General features: G+C 41.0%; 1 protein-coding gene across 3 annotated transcripts in view; it reads left to right on the forward strand.

Moving 5' to 3' along the window:
- Positions 1-544: 544 nt before the first annotated feature.
- Positions 545-17536, forward strand: part of Stat4 (signal transducer and activator of transcription 4) — a 101674-nt gene continuing 84682 nt past the window's right edge. Inside the window, exons 1-3 of one of the 3 annotated variants that reach the window (XM_052192325.1) lie at positions 545-565; positions 3733-3861; positions 5950-6094. In XM_052192325.1, coding sequence (XP_052048285.1) covers positions 3734-3861; positions 5950-6094 — 273 coding nt within the window. In that variant the 5' untranslated portion in view covers positions 545-565; position 3733. Of the gene's footprint in view, positions 566-891; positions 1003-3732; positions 3862-5949; positions 6095-17536 lie in introns of those variants that run through there. The other 2 variants (XM_052192326.1, XM_052192324.1) reach the window with 2 other exon arrangements.

Raw genomic sequence — 17536 nt, forward strand, 5'->3', positions numbered from 1 at the left:
CATGACTTCCTGGGCTGTAAATGCATACTGATAGAGTTGACCCCAATGCTGGGTGACTCAAGGTAGGGAGTGAATGATGTAGTTGTCACCTGGGAGAGAAGAATCCAGGTGATACACCTGGGTGATGACCGGTCACTGTGAGTATGATACAGGCTTTTGCCTGAGTATACTATCCTAGACACATATGTAGCCTGAGTGGCCATTGCTTTTCCCCAGTCTGATTTATTTTACTGAACTCTTGTAGAATTTTTTTCCTGTTCAAGGCATTAAGATCTAAGGGAATCCGTTAAAAGTCGGTGATCCCTGAACTTGAAGACTGCCTATCTTAGTCCAGTGGCTATGCCTCTGAGTAACTTTGCTTACCTGCCTGGCCTTCAACGTCTCCAGAAAGTGAAATTTAGAACCAAAAGGAACCAAGGCTCCACCCAGTTCTGTGAATCTAGAACAGGCCCATGTCTTAAAGCACACGCACTGCAGGTGCCAAGACAAGGCGACTTAGAACAGGAGGAAACCGGCCAGAGAGGGCAGACACTGGGAACTTTCACAGGAGTTGGCACAAACCTGAGTAAGTCTGTCCTCTCACCTCTCACGAGAGAGCAGACCCTGCTGGAAGTGGGTGTGCTGATCCTGGTTCCCTAGCCCTCTCTTTTCAAGGCTGCCTCACCAGAAAGAGTGGAGCTGTGTCTGAGGAAAACAGGTATCCCAGTCTCTCAGTGTGTACTGGGTACTCTTGGGCCGTCTGCATTTGTAAGAGTGGCTGCTAGGGATGGGGAGGTGCTCTGCAAAGGGGGCTTCAGCCTGACTTTGTAAAGCCTTTCTAGAATAGAGTGGGTAGGAACTGACTAAAGTCCCAGGGACTCAAACACTGACGCACAGGAAAGCCTCAAGTGGGTGGAGAAATGCAAATCCCCTAGAGGAATGGCGTCAGCCTTTGTGGACCCTGAAGACCGATTCTGACCTCGGACTTGAGCAGTGCCAGTATCTGGACGGAGAGAGAGCCAGGTAAGCCAGGCGGCCCGCATCTGGGTGTGGCCTCTCCATAGTAGGAAACACCCAGGCAGGATGCCTGGGGCTTCTTTCTCCAGTTGGTGTTGTGTTGCTTCGTTTTAACACGACTGGAGAGGAAGGGATGCCTATAAAAAGAAGGGTCCTACTCCTTACCTCAAATCACTCAGAAAAAAAAAAAAAAGTCTTCCAAAGACTTAAATGGAGATCTGGCTCCGGATCTTCACTGAAGGAAGAAGTCCAGGCATCACCATGAAGCGGAGGGTTGGGTGGGGGGCTGTGCTGCCGCGGAGGTGTGTCAGCTCAGGGCTGCTAGCCAGCAGAGAGCGGTGATGTCTGACCTGAGATTGGCATATCTGGGTTTTAGAGAAACAACATGCAGCTAGGGAGGGCATCTGGTGATTGTGGCTTTGAGAAGTGTGAGTGATGCTTAAGGTAGGTCGCCCCTTTGCAAAGAGGTCAAAGAGTCAACAGCACGGCCAGTTCCTGGGAGATTAAAGTCAGAATGCCGGGAGGGAGGGAGCAGGCAGGCATCCGGGTTTTAGGTGGAAAGTACTTGAAAGTCCCGAGGCAGAACTGTGAGCCCCTAGAAAGTGAAAACAAAGCCACCCCACTGGAGGTCTGAACACCAACCGACAGCAACAACACCAAAACAAAACAGACAAAAACCACCCCACCACCCCCAAGCCTGCTTTACTTAATTTCTTAAAGTTTTAGAAAAGTAATTTTAATAGGAACTTATCAAATCGACTCTAATCGGCTAGCCTCCCAATCTTCTCCTTTTCTCCCTAGGGTATTTATTCCCTCTCAACTTTAGTGCTGGTTTGTTTCTAAGCTGCCTGCCCCTGCATGGGTGGTAACGTAGGATTGGAACGTAGGTAGCTTCAGAGAAGCAGACCCTGAAGAAAACTCCCTCTCCCTCCCTCCAACCATCAATTGCCAATAGCTCCTCAGCCAGGGGTGGGACTTCCTGAGCTCCCAGGGAGGTCTGAAGGCTTTCGAGGTCTGAAGGCTTTCGCCAGGGTCCGCCTGGGAGGAAAGGGTTCTTCTGCACCTTGCTGCGGCTTTGGTTTGCTAGAGTGACTTATCTGAGTGATTTAAGTGTAAGATAAGTAAAATAGACCCGGCATTCAGATAACAAAAAAGATTTAACAGTAGAAACAGTGAAAGCAGCCGCTGCCTTCAGCTCCTGACCTTCTGAACCGAACCTTTGCTGCTGGTAGAAAAGAATGCTCCAGTTCCGTTCCCAGACTTGGGAAGTTTGTCAGAGCTGCACAGTGTGGGCAGGAGTCACAAGCCCTCTTTGACGCTTGGTTGTTTGTAAAGCCTGAGGTACTTGCTATCCTCCTGCCTATTCAGGGCCCACCAGGAGGCCCAAATAAGCTTCCTTAAATAAACATTATTTACTACGCACTCACAACATACCTGCAATGACAGTCGTGAGTGCTTATGAACATAAAGTCATATACAAGTTCAAGATAGCTTCTCTCCCTAACTACATTTTCCCGAGTGAAACACAACTTTCACTATTCTACTTATCGATTGATTTATATTTATTTATTGGGATAGTTTATAACATTTAGTGGAAGCTCAAGAAAAAGGTGTTTTAAAATGTTCCCAATGAAATCTGAAGACTCAATTTGTTCTATAAACAAAGGGAAATGTCATACCTCCAAGGTGTATTGAAATATTGTGAAAGTTTTTCCCTTGACCTAGTATTACTAATCAAGAATTCTGCACTCCAAAAAAAAAAAAAAAAAAAAAGCAAAGACAATAACTTAGTAACATCAGGGGGATAAGGCCATAAAGATTTTTCTATGCTAGGAAGTACATCTACAGCCTCTATGCTGGCCAGGTTACACTGGAGGAGCACATTGGTCTCTGTGTTTGTGCTATAAACATGGGATAGTTTATTCTACTTTAGTTAACTTGAGGGCTCAACCACTGTCAGATCAAGGTGATATTGTATCTAAAAATGCTTTGCCCAACCATAGATCACTAGAGAACAATGAAAATGAATGTTTAGAAACATTTTGTACGGATATGACTCGAACTCGAGAGTGCACGCATGCAGTTCTTCAGGAAGCTAACCCAGAACGAACTCTAGTCAGGTGCATAAAGCTGACTGTAGAGTCCCAACCAATATGAAATAAAGAAAAACAGGTTTGAGCATTTTCATGAAAACGAAGCTCCGGGGAAGAAATGAATGAATAGGCCTCAGAAGGTATAGTGTGTGTGTGTGTGTGTGTGTGTGTGTGTGTGTGTACTTGTTTACATTCAACCTGCTCAAGGAGGAAGGGATAGGGAAGCATTTTGCTGACAATACAGGTTCTGTGCTCACCCCTGAGTCTGTATGGACAGCCAGGTAGGGCAGGGGTGTTTGGGGGAAGAGGGTGGGACTTCCTGAAACAGCAGCCTGGGAGGTCATGGTAGGGCAAGGAAGGATGTGGTTGGGGCAGAGGAAGAAAGCTGTCCTGCACAAGGGATAACTTAAGAAAACACCAAGAGGAACCCCTGGACACTGAGTTTTAAATGCATTCCCTCCTTTACTTGTTGAACTCTTATAAAAGTTGAATTTTCTCCTTCCTTTGAGAAACTGTAAAAGTTGATTTCCCCTTCCAATTAACTAACAGCTAACAGCTGATCGAGGTCTGAGTGGGAAGAAACGCTCTCATGGCTCCCAGTGAGCAACATTTTAAAGCTCTTATTTAACCCTTTTTTTTGTAGCATGTCTCAGTGGAATCAAGTCCAACAATTAGAAATCAAATTTTTGGAGCAAGTAGATCAGTTCTACGATGACAACTTTCCTATGGAAATCCGTCATCTGCTGGCCCAGTGGATTGAGACTCAAGACTGGTAGGCTCAAATGCATTCCCTAGAAAGTGATGGACGGATGCTTTGTGTCCTTTGTGTGCCCTAATCATGTATTCTATGGTCTGTTTTTGACTCAGTAGATGCATTCTTTTTGGTTAATATATCTAATATCTATTATTAGCTATTATATCTATTAGTTATTACACCTATACATACACACACATATATATACACATACATACATACAAGGTTTTGGAAACTCATCTCAAAGGCAAGGAATCATTCTTTTTTTCTGGTTTTGTCCACTACAAAGAAAAACTTAATGGTTTTTTTCTGTAAGTACCTCCTACTCCAGTTGTCTTAGTCACTGTTCTATTGCTGTAAAGAGATACCATGACCAAAACAGCCTTTATAAGAGTTTAATTGGGGGCCTGCTTACAGTTTCAGAGGCTTAGTCCATTCTTAGCATGGCAAGGAGTGCGGAGGTACACATGGTGCTAGAGCAGCAGCTGGGAACTATATCATAGTCTGCAGGTACATACACACACACACACATACACACACATACACACACATACACACACATACACACACATACACACACACATACACACACATACACACACATACACACACACACACACATACACATACACACACATACACACATACACACACATACACACACATACACACACACACACATACACACACACACACACACACACACACACACAGAGGCTGGGCTTGGCTTAGGCCTGGACTATCCCAATGACACACTTCCTTCAATACGATCACATCCTCTCTCTCAAGGCCACACCTCCTAATCCTTTCAGATATTGCTACTCCATAGTGAATAAGCATATATGAGCTTATGGGGGTCATTTTTATTCAAACCACCACACCAATGTTTTAGGCAAGTCCCAGAGAAACAAACAATTTCATTATTATAGACTCAAGGCCAGTAAATATTCTTTTCAGGAATCCTTTTCCACCTTTAGCAGGAAACAGTCACTCCTCCACACACCATGTTTCCCCCCACCCCACCCCCATTTTAGTTTTAACAAGCTCCTTCCCTGTTGCTGGCTGTCTCTGCCTTTTTACAATTAGATCAGGATGAGGCCAAAGGCATGCTCAGGGTCTCCACACTAAGCTGTTGGACATGAGAAATAATGCAAAACAGCTTCTAAATGAATGTGAAGCCATCCAGTTAATAAACATTTTTCAAAGCTCTATTCACCCCATTTAATTAAATTCCCCCTTTTCCTTCAATCATCTCTCCTGTTGTGTAAGAATATAAACCACGGGATCTTAACCATGTTTAACTGTACAGTTCGGTAGTGTTGGCAGATCTGCATGTTCTGCTGTTGTCATCATACCCATGATCATCCCAGTCAGAAATTCTGGCTCATTAAACAGTAACCCTGGCCTCAAAACTCAGTTCCAATCTGTTCTTCTTTTTCCTTTTTTATGAATTTGAGTAAAGGAGGCACTTCATATGAAGAAATCATACATGTTTTATTTTGTGGCTTACTTACTGCATGTACCAGAATTTTATTCAAATTTAAAGCTGAATAGTATTTCACTGTATGGATACACTTACTACCTATGGTCAGATCCATTTACTTACTGACAGATATTTGGGTCATTCTACCTTTACCCCTAGACCATTGCCAATAAAGTTGCTATGAGGGACCAGATGCCAATACCTGGTCTCATCTGTGGTGTTTGCATATAGACCTAACTATAGAGCTGTTGGCTCGTGTAATTGCAAGTAGTATAAGTTACTGCTAAACTTTTCACAGGAGCTGTGTCATTCATCAGCAACACATAAACCCTTTGGTTTCTCACTATTCTTGCCAAGGCTTATTTTCTGATTTTTGCTTTTTTTTTTTTTTTAAATTAATAGCCATCCCAATGAGGATGAAGTACTATTTTATTGTAATTTTAATTTATAAAACCCTAATTATATTGAAGAGCTTTTCATGAATTCAATTTAACTTTTTTAATATATAAATACTTATCATTGTAGAATAAATCTGACATTTAAAATGTATATGGGAAAGAAGTAAATATTGTATTAACTGTTTCTTATTAAGTAGTAATACCTGGACATTTTATTTATTTTAGGGAAGTAGCTTCTAACAATGAAACTATGGCAACAATTCTGCTTCAAAACTTATTAATACAATTGGATGAGCAGTTGGGTCGGGTTTCCAAAGAGAAAAACCTGCTATTGATCCACAATCTAAAGAGAATTAGGAAAGTTCTTCAGGTAAGAATACATTCTACTTTTAAAAAATGGACATGCAAGTCTTAAATTTGGGAGAAAATTTGAATATGTGTCCTTAAATGATTTTCAAAACAGATTTAAAAGTAAAATTTTTGTTTCTTCATTTAATTTTTTTCTACTCAGTTCTTATTAACTATGTTTGTTTTAAAAAATTTTGAGTCTAAGATTCCATGAAAGTGAGAAGGTGTGTGTGTGTGTGTGTGTGCATACGTGTGTGCACATATGTGTATGCACATGTGTGCATGTCCATGTGTATGTTACTCATCTAGCTTATATCCCAATTATTACCAAGTTCAATATAATGAAAATAAATTTAAAATACCAGTTATTCATGTCTGTCCCCTGACCCTTCCATGTCTTTGTCTCTTATATAACAGTATTCTCATTAAGTATAAACACCATAGGTGTATGTCCTAATTGATTAAATAATGTCGATACACTATTGTTAGCTTAAAGTTCAAGATATGATGAAGATGGATTAAGTATACTCCTATGGATTTTGAGCAATGCATAGTGTCAGGTGTCTAGCATCACAGTGCTGTATACAGGGATTCCACAGAGGAGAAATGGCGGGTGCTTCAGTTACTTTCCCTCCCTCTCTTCACACTGAGCACTTGAAAGTAGAGACCATTTCCTCTCTGAAGCTTGCCTTCTCTTTAATGCTTTACAGTTAGAAACATACAGTTTATGGCTTTTGAAGTGACTGGTATCTTCCACTTAGCACCAAACACTGAATGTTGTTTTCACGGTGCACCAAGCACTGAAAGTCTTTGCTTTCATGGTGTGATAGCTTTAGTGTTAACCACTAAATAATATTCTAATATATTTATTTTATTCATTCTAGATAAAGCTACTGATAGGAGTTGCCTATGGGTTTTGCAGGGGTCTAAGTGTCTAAGTTTTCATTTCATTTGAGTCATTACCCAAAACTGTGATTTCTATGTTGCTATTCTTGGACTTTGTCTTATTTCACTTTCTCTCTTTCTCTCACAGATAGAATGATGTATATTCATAATAAAATAGAAACAATGTAAAAAATACAAAGAAAGCTAAAAACAACCCAAAACCTAGTTCTTAGATGTAACCGTGCTAATATTTGATGATCATCAATCTAAACATTTACCTATATGTGTGTATCTTCAGATAGCACAATAGAGTAAATTGGCAACTACCACCTGTAGCAATTCTCACTCCCAAATACCATGTGCAAAAGGAAGGTGAGACTCCATACCTTTTGTTCTCTCTCTCTCTCTCTCTCTCTCTCTCACTCACTCACACACACACACACACACACACACACACACCACAAACTCTCCAATGTCACTCCCTTCCTTTCATTTCCTCTGCCCCACTTATTTCTTGAGACAGGGCTTCTATGTGTAGCTCAGGCTGTTCTGAAACTCACTCTGTAGACCAGACTGACCTCAGACTCAGATTCTCTTGCCTATGCCTCCCAAGTTCTAAGGTTAAAGGCCTGTGCCACCATGTCTAGCCTGTAATTTCTACATCTCTTTATTTCTTGTCTAAAAAATATAATCTCCATCAAGGAAAGGACTTTGTGCCTTTAATCCTCTATTCTAATGCCTACATAGTACCTCAGCACATGATATGTGCTAATTATAATAAATAAATACCAATATAGAATTGGAGTAAAAGTAGAATGGTCTATGTATTCCTGAAAATAAAATTTTGTTTGTATTGATAGAATATTAATAGTTTATCAAATAAGTATTTTCCCTCACCTCAAGAAAAATTTTTCCAAAGAAATTCCACCAAACTTAATGAAACTATGAAAAGCATAAAATGGTGGACTATATATACTGTCTCTTAAACTAAAATTTGACTTTTAGGCAAAGTTATCTGTTGACTTAAAGATATTAAATATGAGGAAACCTGTCACTACTCTGCCTTGGTAGAGTTGGTGTTTGTTACTTTCTCATTTTGCTGTCAAACTTTAATCTATATTTCTTTAATTTTATATTCAATTGGATGCGGCACACACAAGAACTTTTTACTATTGGTTCTTTATTCATAAAATTTTACATTTTAATTTATTCATAATTGCTTAGATTTTTATCAAGTAATTTGTTTTGAAGAATGTCTAAATCATTATGTATAATATCTGAGAACTTTTGTGCCTAAGAATGTCTGATAATTTAATCTTTAAAAATATTTATTTAATTATTTATTCATTGTGTATATGTGTATGCTTGTGTATTCATGTGTGTGGATGTCAGTAGTCAATTCTCTCCTTCTACCACATAGGTTTCAGGAATTAAAGTGAAATTGCCAAGTTTGACTATAGTGCCTTTACTCTTTGAACCATTTCTTCAGCCCAAGTTGGGCATGTTAAGGGACACTATGTCTGGGTATAAAAATCTTAGATTGTTTTCTGGAGACATTGCTCTATAGATACTGATGAAATGCTAGATGAATCTGAGATGTTTATTATAGTTAGGTGTGACCATGATGCTACTTTATGACTAAGCTTATGTAGGCACTGACCCTTCAAAAAACGATGCAGGGTATAACAACAGGATATCCTCACCGATAGCCTGACAACATGATACCCACTGAGCATCAGCACTGCTTATAGCACCATCACTGAAAATTCAAAAAGAATAGTATGTTCTTTCACAAATCTGCACAATAAACTTTCCTTTAATGTGTACTGGTTCCCTGAGTTGATTATATTACAATTGATTCTAGTCTGTCTAGAAAAGGCATGAAGCTAAATGTACAATGCTTGTTGGTACAGTCTGAATAGTCAAATGATACCATGCAATTTGGCATCTGTCTGCTCTTTCTAATACGAAACACCATGGATCAATCTCTAGAGCTTTGTAGACATTTAATTCCTCTGAAAACTCCTATTTTTTCTCCCTAACTCAAATCTATTATCTCCCATCCCAGAAGATGATATAAAATGAGTATTTACCAGTCTCTTCCATTTTGTTGCAGTTTTACCTTGTATATTTTCATCCCTAAAGAATTTAAAGTAGGTTTGTGAGCTGCTGAAATTCTCATAAATGTGATCACACTATATTTACATTTCAACAATTTTCATAGTTCTCAAGATTCATCAGTATCAACTTTGACTTAAATAATCTTTTCATTTTTATTGCTACACTATATATATGGATATATCAAAATCTATCCATTTTATAGTTATTTACCATTTCCCTTTTCTGCTTCAAATATTGTTGCTCTGAAACATCTTCATGTGTCCTTTGTAAGGACATGGTACATTGTATGAAATTCTCTCTCTCTCTCTCTCTCTCTCTCTCTCTCTCTTGGATTTTTTGGATTTGGTTTTTTTGAGACAGGATTTCTCTGTGTAGCCCTTGCTGTCCTGCAACTCACTCTGTAGACCAGGCTGGCTCAGAACTCAGAAATCTGCCTGCCTCTGCCTCCCAGAGTGCTGGGATTACAGGCGTGCGCCACCACCACCTGGCGAAATTCTCTATAATACATATCTAGTGGTAGAAATTCTGAACTGTGAGGTTTGTAAGTTTTTAATTACTCTGAATATTGGTGGTATATGCCAGGTTACCTTGTGTACTTTCTCTAGCTTCATTCATATATTTCCTTTTCAATGTTTTTCTTTTCCATAAGTGCATTTAAATTTACATATTTTAACAGATTTTTTGTATACTTAATTTTTTATGTATATGGGTATTTTGCCTACTTGCACATGCATGTGTGCCAAACCATGTGAATGTCTGGTGCCACAAGTCCCCTAGAACTGAAGTTATACACTGTTGTAAGCTTCTACACAGGTTCTGAGGATCAAACCTGGATCTTCTAGAGGAGTAATCACTGCTTCTAACCATTGAGCCACTTCTCCAGCCCCTGCTTCCCGTTCATAATGCTTTCATAAACCATAATTCTATCCTTGACAATTTCTCCTTAGATACACTTCAAAGTGTCTCCACTACATACAAATACTGTAAAACAAAGAAAGCATAAGCACTCCCAAAATTTAAAAGAGAATTATAGAATAATATTTAAGAAAAAGCTATAAAGCTACTTTAAGTGGCAATGGGCAAGATGATTTCCATACACTCCAAGTAAGAGCTGCCAGGCATAATAAAACAAAAAGTCACAACAAACACAAAATAAAATAAAATACATGGCACTAGAGCAAATTATATATATATTTGCTCTATTTCATATACATATATATATGAAAAACAAAACCAAAAGAAATGAAGTTGAAAGCTGTAAGAAGTGAAAACTTAAAAAAGTCTCTTTATAAAACTTAGAATTCTACCTAAATTCCTCCAGGATTGAAATGTTTCACAGAAACTTATTTAGCCATCAACTATGTGAGTACTGGGCATATACCTGGCCACATTTTAAGTACTAGGAATTCATCGAGGGGAAAGCATGATATATTGCAGCTTAAATAATTCATACTTCCTGTGTTTTGGTTTTTAGTTTAGACGAAATTTTATGAGTACTCCTCAGGTCTAAGAGAGATTGGGGGGGGGGGCACAGGCATCTGGTGGTATGATAGAATCTTTTTTCCCTGTCAATCACAAAGCACTGTTGTGAGTTTGGGTGTTACTTTTGTGGTTAGTCATCTCACCATCTGCAGAGAACTTTTCACAGACCATAGTGTAGACCATAGTCTATAGTGGGAGGGTGAAACTCGGTGGGTGAGATGACACAAGGAAGTGTAACCTTTAGCATACCTGCCTCACCATGCTGCTGTGTTGGAGAACACCTGAGTGTGCTTAAATAAAAATGTGCTCTTAGTTCTGTTGACATGAACAATGCTAGGAAGAAAACAGCAAAATGATTCGAGAAATATCACTTAGCATGATGATTTCCTCTGAGCCCATCAGATCTTATTCTCTAACTCACTGCTTTCCAGCTCACTCCTCTTCCTTCCCCTCTGTACAACACACACACACACATACACACACACACACACACAGTCAAATCTTGATGATTTATTTAATGCTTTAATCCATAACAATCTTTCCTTTCCTTAGATCTTGAATGTTAACAATTTATGGCAGAGTTTAGGGCTTCTCTTTGGAATAGGTAGTTTGTGTATAATATAGAACCTGGATATTTCTTTGTTGCTTGTATGCGGTGTGTATGTTGTAGTGCGTGTTTGTGTGTGCATTCATACACATACAGAGGCAAGAATAAGATGATAGATATCCTCTTCTATTGTTCTCTACCTTATTCCTTTGATGGCTCCTGGGATCACCTACCTCTGTGATGCCCCAGTGTTAGCGTCACAGGCACATGCAGTCATGCCCATTGTTATGTTGGTGCTGAGGATTTGAACTCAGGTCCTGATGCTTGCATAGCAAGCATGCCTAATCAGTGAGCCACCTCCTTAGCTCCTGTGAGTCTTGAATATTCTTCAGTCATCTCTTTCCATAATCTGATTGTCTCAATATATCCTGTACTTGCCAGATGCTCTGTGGTCCTCCAAGTACAGTGTATAGTGAAGTATAAAATGGTATAGGTGGGAATGGAGAAATGGCTCAGCATTTAAAAGCACTGGCTGTTCTTCCAGAGGTCCCGAGTTCAATTTCCAGCAACCACACGGTGGCTCATAGCCATCTGCAATGGGATTTGTTGCTCTCTTCTGGCATGCAAGCTCTATATGCAGACAAAGCACTCATATACATAAAATGAAGAAATAAGTTATGTAGGTAGCTGTAATGGTTAATTCTGATTAGCTTGTTAGGATCGAATGTCTTTCATGGAGTTTACAGAGTCAATATTTAATTAGGGAAACTCTCCCAAAATGTGGGTAGAGCTATTCCTTGGTCTGGGATCCCAGACTGAACACAAAGAGCAAATCGAAGCTGCGTGCTCACATTGGTTTCTCTCTGCTTCTTTACGGTGCATCTGATGCGGCGCTTTCCCCACCATGATGGACTGTATCCTCAAACTGTAAGCCACAATAAATCCTTCCTCAAGTTGCTTTCCTCAGATATTTTTCTGTGCGCCAACATGTAGCCAATAGTATGTTGGTACTTAAAGAATGATACCTCTATATATGCTCTTAATACCACGAAACTGCCTGTTTCTTGTCATCTAATCTAGATATCTGCCTTAGTGAATAGACATGTGAGACAAACTATGCATTCTTTCTGAACCTAAAACAATCCATCTGTCTTTTGTTGGGATGTATGTTAGAATTCTGTGTCCCATTGTCTTTCTGTAGCTGAGCATGTTGTCACTTGCTGCTTGCTTTAGGTTCTTGCATTCTTTGTCTGGAAATACAGGTGATGAGAGATTTCCATGGCAACAATGTAACTTTAGCATATCAGGCATAAATGGGGTGGGGGGAGACCTATTTGGTCATTATTATAAGTCAGCAAGAAAGAAATGGGGACCAGTCAGTGGGGATGTAGCCTGGTTTCTGGAATTTGGTAAAAGGACTGACATTTAAGGAGTGAATAAGTGCAAAATGAGAAAGATATAAAATTGAGACAGTTTTGTCACTTAATTTGGGTTATTTCACATACAATACATCTTAATTAGTTTGTGGAAGGGAGGTGAGAAAACATGAGTTTGATACATTCTGTGATGCCAAAAACTAGTATAAAGGACTTGGGACAACATTGTCTACATTGTCTATATACTTAATGCAAAAAGACCTAGCTGCCAGCATACACTGATCTTCACATTTCCAGCTCTTAGCACACAGTCCTGTGTGTAGTAAGGGGCTCTATGTCTTGTTTAATAATGAGACATGGAGCTGACACTGAAAATATGGTCATTGCCTTATTGCAATAAATACCCTTTGACTAGCAGATCAAATGTCACTTTATTGTAAATGCAGTTCAGAGTCCACCAAAGCAGTTCAGATTGAGCCCTTTGACTTCCTGATGTCTTCAGTTTCTGAGGATGGGGGAACTAGTTTTACAAAGTAGTGTTTAGAACAAATGGTGTGAGAGAGAAGGTTTGATGTGGTAGCCAGAAGCAGAAGTTGGGGAAACCTTTCAGAGGAAGAAAGCTAAGAGAAAAAAAACAATAACCAGAGACAAGAAAGTACTGAAGTTTAAAGCAGCCACACACAAACACCCTAGAATTTCACAGAAAAGGCACTAGTTGTTTTTCTGGAACCAGTTTCCACTCTTCAGGAGCTAAGTCAAGCGCAGGGACTCTTTGTAATAAAGGGTCATAGGCTTTGAAGTCCCTCACTTGCCAGAACAAGAGAGCGACCAACAAATGGAGACTCAACTAGAAACTGGACATGAGCTGTCTACCTCTCTCCCTTCTCCACTTTGCTTTCATGAAACTGGTGTGTACTCGACCAAAAGAAATGTTCGTACAATGCTTTTAGTGCAAGTACATAACTTTAAAAGCTTTTTACTAGTGTATCATATGCATATATTAGAGTCCTCAGATCCCGGTGCACAGCTCAGTGTGACCACCAGGAATGTTTCCTTTTGTCACCTCTGCTACAAATAATTGTTTTCTCCATATATAGTATATGGAGGAACTAATTAATGAAGGAAAGAATGTCTTACCTTTTATAACTTTTCTTCATGTATTATATGTCCTATATTTTGGAGGCTCTTACTTTCTAGTATCTATAATGCCTTTATTTTTATAATCTTTTTATTATTTAAGAATTTAAAACATGCAAATAATGTTTTTTGGTCAAATCTACCCCCATAGCCCCTCCTTCAATCCTCCCTTATTCTTACCACTAGCCCCCAACCCCAACTTGTTTTAAAGTCCACAGATCCCACTTTGTGCTATTATACATGAATAGATGTAGGGTCGGTCACCCAGTGGACCATGGGAAACCTCCCATGGGTCACATCTCTGAACAAGACACTCCCTGCCTACGGTCATCAATTGTCAGTTGCTCCTATGCTTGGGGTGGACTTCTTGAACCAGTCCCCAGTGTATTCTGGGACTTTGGCTAGCTTGATCTTGTGCAGGTCTTGTGTATGCTGACCCAGCCCCAGTGAGTTCATGTGCACTTGGGTTCAGTTGCCTGTAGCTGTAGATGTTTGTAACTCTTTTGAGCACTACTGAGAATCTAAATGAACATACATCCTAACTCCAGCATTACAGATAAATTAATAACACATATTTGGTAAAGTATCTTACACAGACTTTGACAGGCAAGTGAGTGTTGTTGGTTTCAAGTTGTTGGCCAATTCTCAGATGTTATTAAAAATCCTAAATAAGAATCTAGAGCCATGGGGGGCATTTTGAGTTCCTTTCTATCTCCTTTTACAATGCAGTTAATATTATTTTGCCACTCTCTTAAACAGCCAACATCTTTTCATATCATTTAAAAAATTCCTCTCTTACTATTTTCTTTTGTTGTTGTTGTTGTTGTTGTTGTTGTTGTTTTGAGACAGGGTTTCTCTATGTAGCCCTGGCTGTCCTGGAACTCACTTTGTAGACCAGACTGGCCTTGAACTCAGAAATCTGCCTGCCTCTGCCTCCTAAGTGCTGGGATTAAAGGTGTGTGCCACCACCACCTGGCTACTATTTTCTTCTGAGACTGTCTCACTGTACAGGTGCTGAGCTGGCATTGAACTGTGTCAGTACTCCCACCTCTGCCTCTTGTGTGTGGGGATTAGAGGCATGTGTCACTGTGCCTTATTTGATATCATCTTTATTTACCTGTCAGTTGGAACTTTTTTTCACTACTATGATAAGTGTTTTACATACCTGTCTTAGTTAAAGTTCTACCGCTGTGAAGTGACACCATGGCCATGGTAAATGGTTTTCTTTTTAGTTTGACTTTTTATTGATTGATTGTGAATTTCACACCATGCATCCCAATCCCACTCCTCTTGTACCTGTCTTCTACCCTTGCAACCTCACCCACAACAGAGAAAAATAAAATCTCATTGTGGAAGCTGTAGTGTGTCACAGTGTGTCCCACAGTGTGTCCCACAGTGTTTCCTACAGTATACCCTTTTGTCCATGCTTCTTAACTTGCAAATGTCCATTGCAATGAATCATTGGTCTGGTTTGAAGCCTCTGGCTTCTGCTACACTAGGAATACTGGTTCCTCACTGAGATAACCTTGTTGCCCTGTGTCACAGAGCTCCAGCAGCTTTGGGTCTGTAGGAAGGGCCCTTTCACATCCTCCAGAAGTTCATGGGATAGATGTTGAGGTGGGTCAACTCAAAGCCCTGGATCTGGGCCCGGTGGTAACTGAGCTGGATGGTCAGCCCACCAGTTCTTCCACACCCACAGCACCAGGGCAAGCTCTCCACAGTTGGCCACTGGGCAGATCCAGCTCTTACAATCTCATGCCCACATGGTCATCCACTCCCACGCCAGCAGGGCCAGCTCAGTTGTGCTGACCACTTGAGGTACAGAGCCTGAGCCCCTGAGTGCTGCAGTTGGTGAGGAACAGGGCCATAACCTCCTTTCCTCCTTTCATAACCTCAGGGACAGTTCTACTCCTTGCCGTAAATGTCAAGGAGTGGTATCCCGGAAAGGCATCTCTCCAGTTCCTGGACCACCACACAGCAGACCAGCTCTCCCACGCTCGTGCCTTGAGAGTTGGCTTACCCACCATCTTCCCCAGCCAGGGTCCACTTTACTGTGCTGCCCGGGTGAGGTGCAGGGCCTGCTCTCCCAAGTACTACAGCCAGTGGCGGGGGGACAGGAATAACTCTTCTGCTCTCATAACCTCTGGGCTAGCTCTCTCACCTGCTGCAGGTGGTGAGGGGCAAGGGTGGAGGATGGCATCTCTCCCTCTCCCATGGCACTGCATGGCATATGAGTGGCAGGTCAGCTTTTCCATGCTCAGACCCTTGAGGCTTGCTAGCCCACAACCCCAATAGAGACAGCTCTACTGTGCTTCTTGGGAAAGGTGTGGGGCCTGCTTTCCTGATTGCTGCAGCTGCCTACGGACAGGGCCATCCATCCTGCTCTCATGCCTTTGGGCCCAGCTCTCCCACAATGCTCTGAGGGCTGGGCCCAGCTTTGTACAGCCCTCAGCTCCTAGTATGGTCCCATACTGCAGCCCAAACCAGAAACATCTGCCTGGCCTTTGGTGGTAACAGTCCACCACTGCTGCAGGGCCATGGACCCAGACATGGCAGCCCAGGCCGGGACCTAACCATGGCCTTAGGTGGCGTTGCTGGCCACTCACATCAATCTATTCCTCTCAAGTCTCCAGTTCCACCTCTCTTTATGGTACACACATCCTTTTGCTTCTCTTTTCCTTCCATCTCTCCACCACTTACTTGTTCATCTTATTGGCACCGTGGGCCTCTGGGTAACCGGGGTAGTCTCAGGAGTGCTATGCCTACCCACGCCCTGCCCTGGCTGTGTGTGATCTCAGGTGCTCTGCCTGCTGGGCAACTCGTATAAAGGAAGACATTTTAGAAGGCTAGTTTACAGTTCTGAGGTTTTGTCCATTATTGTTATGGTGAGAAGGACGTCAGCATGCAGGCAGCCATGATGCTGGAGAAGGAGCTGAAATTTCTATATCTGGGTCAGCAGGCAGAAGGAAGAAGAAACCACCGGACCTGGCTTGAGCTTCTGAGACCTCAAAGGCTATTCATCCCCGGTGATACACTTCCACCAAGGCCGCCCTACGCTAACAAGGCCACATGTCCTAATCCTTTCAAATAATACCATTCCCTGTGAGTCTATGGGGGGCCATTTTCATTCAAAACTATGAAAATATCTATTATTTTTTTTGTTCATGTTTGTGATTGTTTTGTTAGAGCAGTGTATTTTCACACCAAGCATCACAAATCACTTGTGATTTTGTAACTATTTCAAACATTATTTTTTAATTTTGTTTGTGTTGTGCATTTGTGTGTGGGTGTGTACGTATGAGTATGTGTTTGTGAAGCCAGAGGCGCCAAATCTCCTGAAGCTGGAATTGTTAGCTGTCTAGCATGGGTTCTGAACTGAGCTTGGGTCTTCTGCAAGAGCACTGTGCACTCTTAACTTCTATCCAATCTCTCCATTCCCCCATGCTGCAGTTTTTAATACTGTTATAATAATGTTAGCTGATGTATCAATATGGACAACATTAGCTACCATCAAACAGCAAAATTTTGTTTATTGCACAATTCGCCACCTAGTACTTATTATTCTTGTAGATAAATGGGTAACTTATCCCCTAATGGTGATTAGGAAATCTAAGCTCCTCCCCCACGTGGCTCAAGTATTTCTAAGAAACCTGAATGCCTTTGCAGACCAGGAGACAGAGGAAGAAATCCACAGCTACATCTTTAAACCACCAGACACTTTACACCTGCATCCAGTTGGCAGGAACTCCACACCTTGTCCTCAACCAAACAGAGGGGACTTAAGTGCAGCTGCAAGGCTGTCATCACTACCATGCTAGGTTTTACTTTGCCTTTTCCAAGAGGAGCTGGGAATTATGTGGGTGCTTAGGTGTGCCACATTTGGCAAAGACATGAACATTTAAAAAAATTTTATAAA

This window comes from Apodemus sylvaticus, chromosome 9, assembly GCF_947179515.1.
Source record: "Apodemus sylvaticus chromosome 9, mApoSyl1.1, whole genome shotgun sequence".
NCBI lineage: Eukaryota > Metazoa > Chordata > Mammalia > Rodentia > Muridae > Apodemus > Apodemus sylvaticus.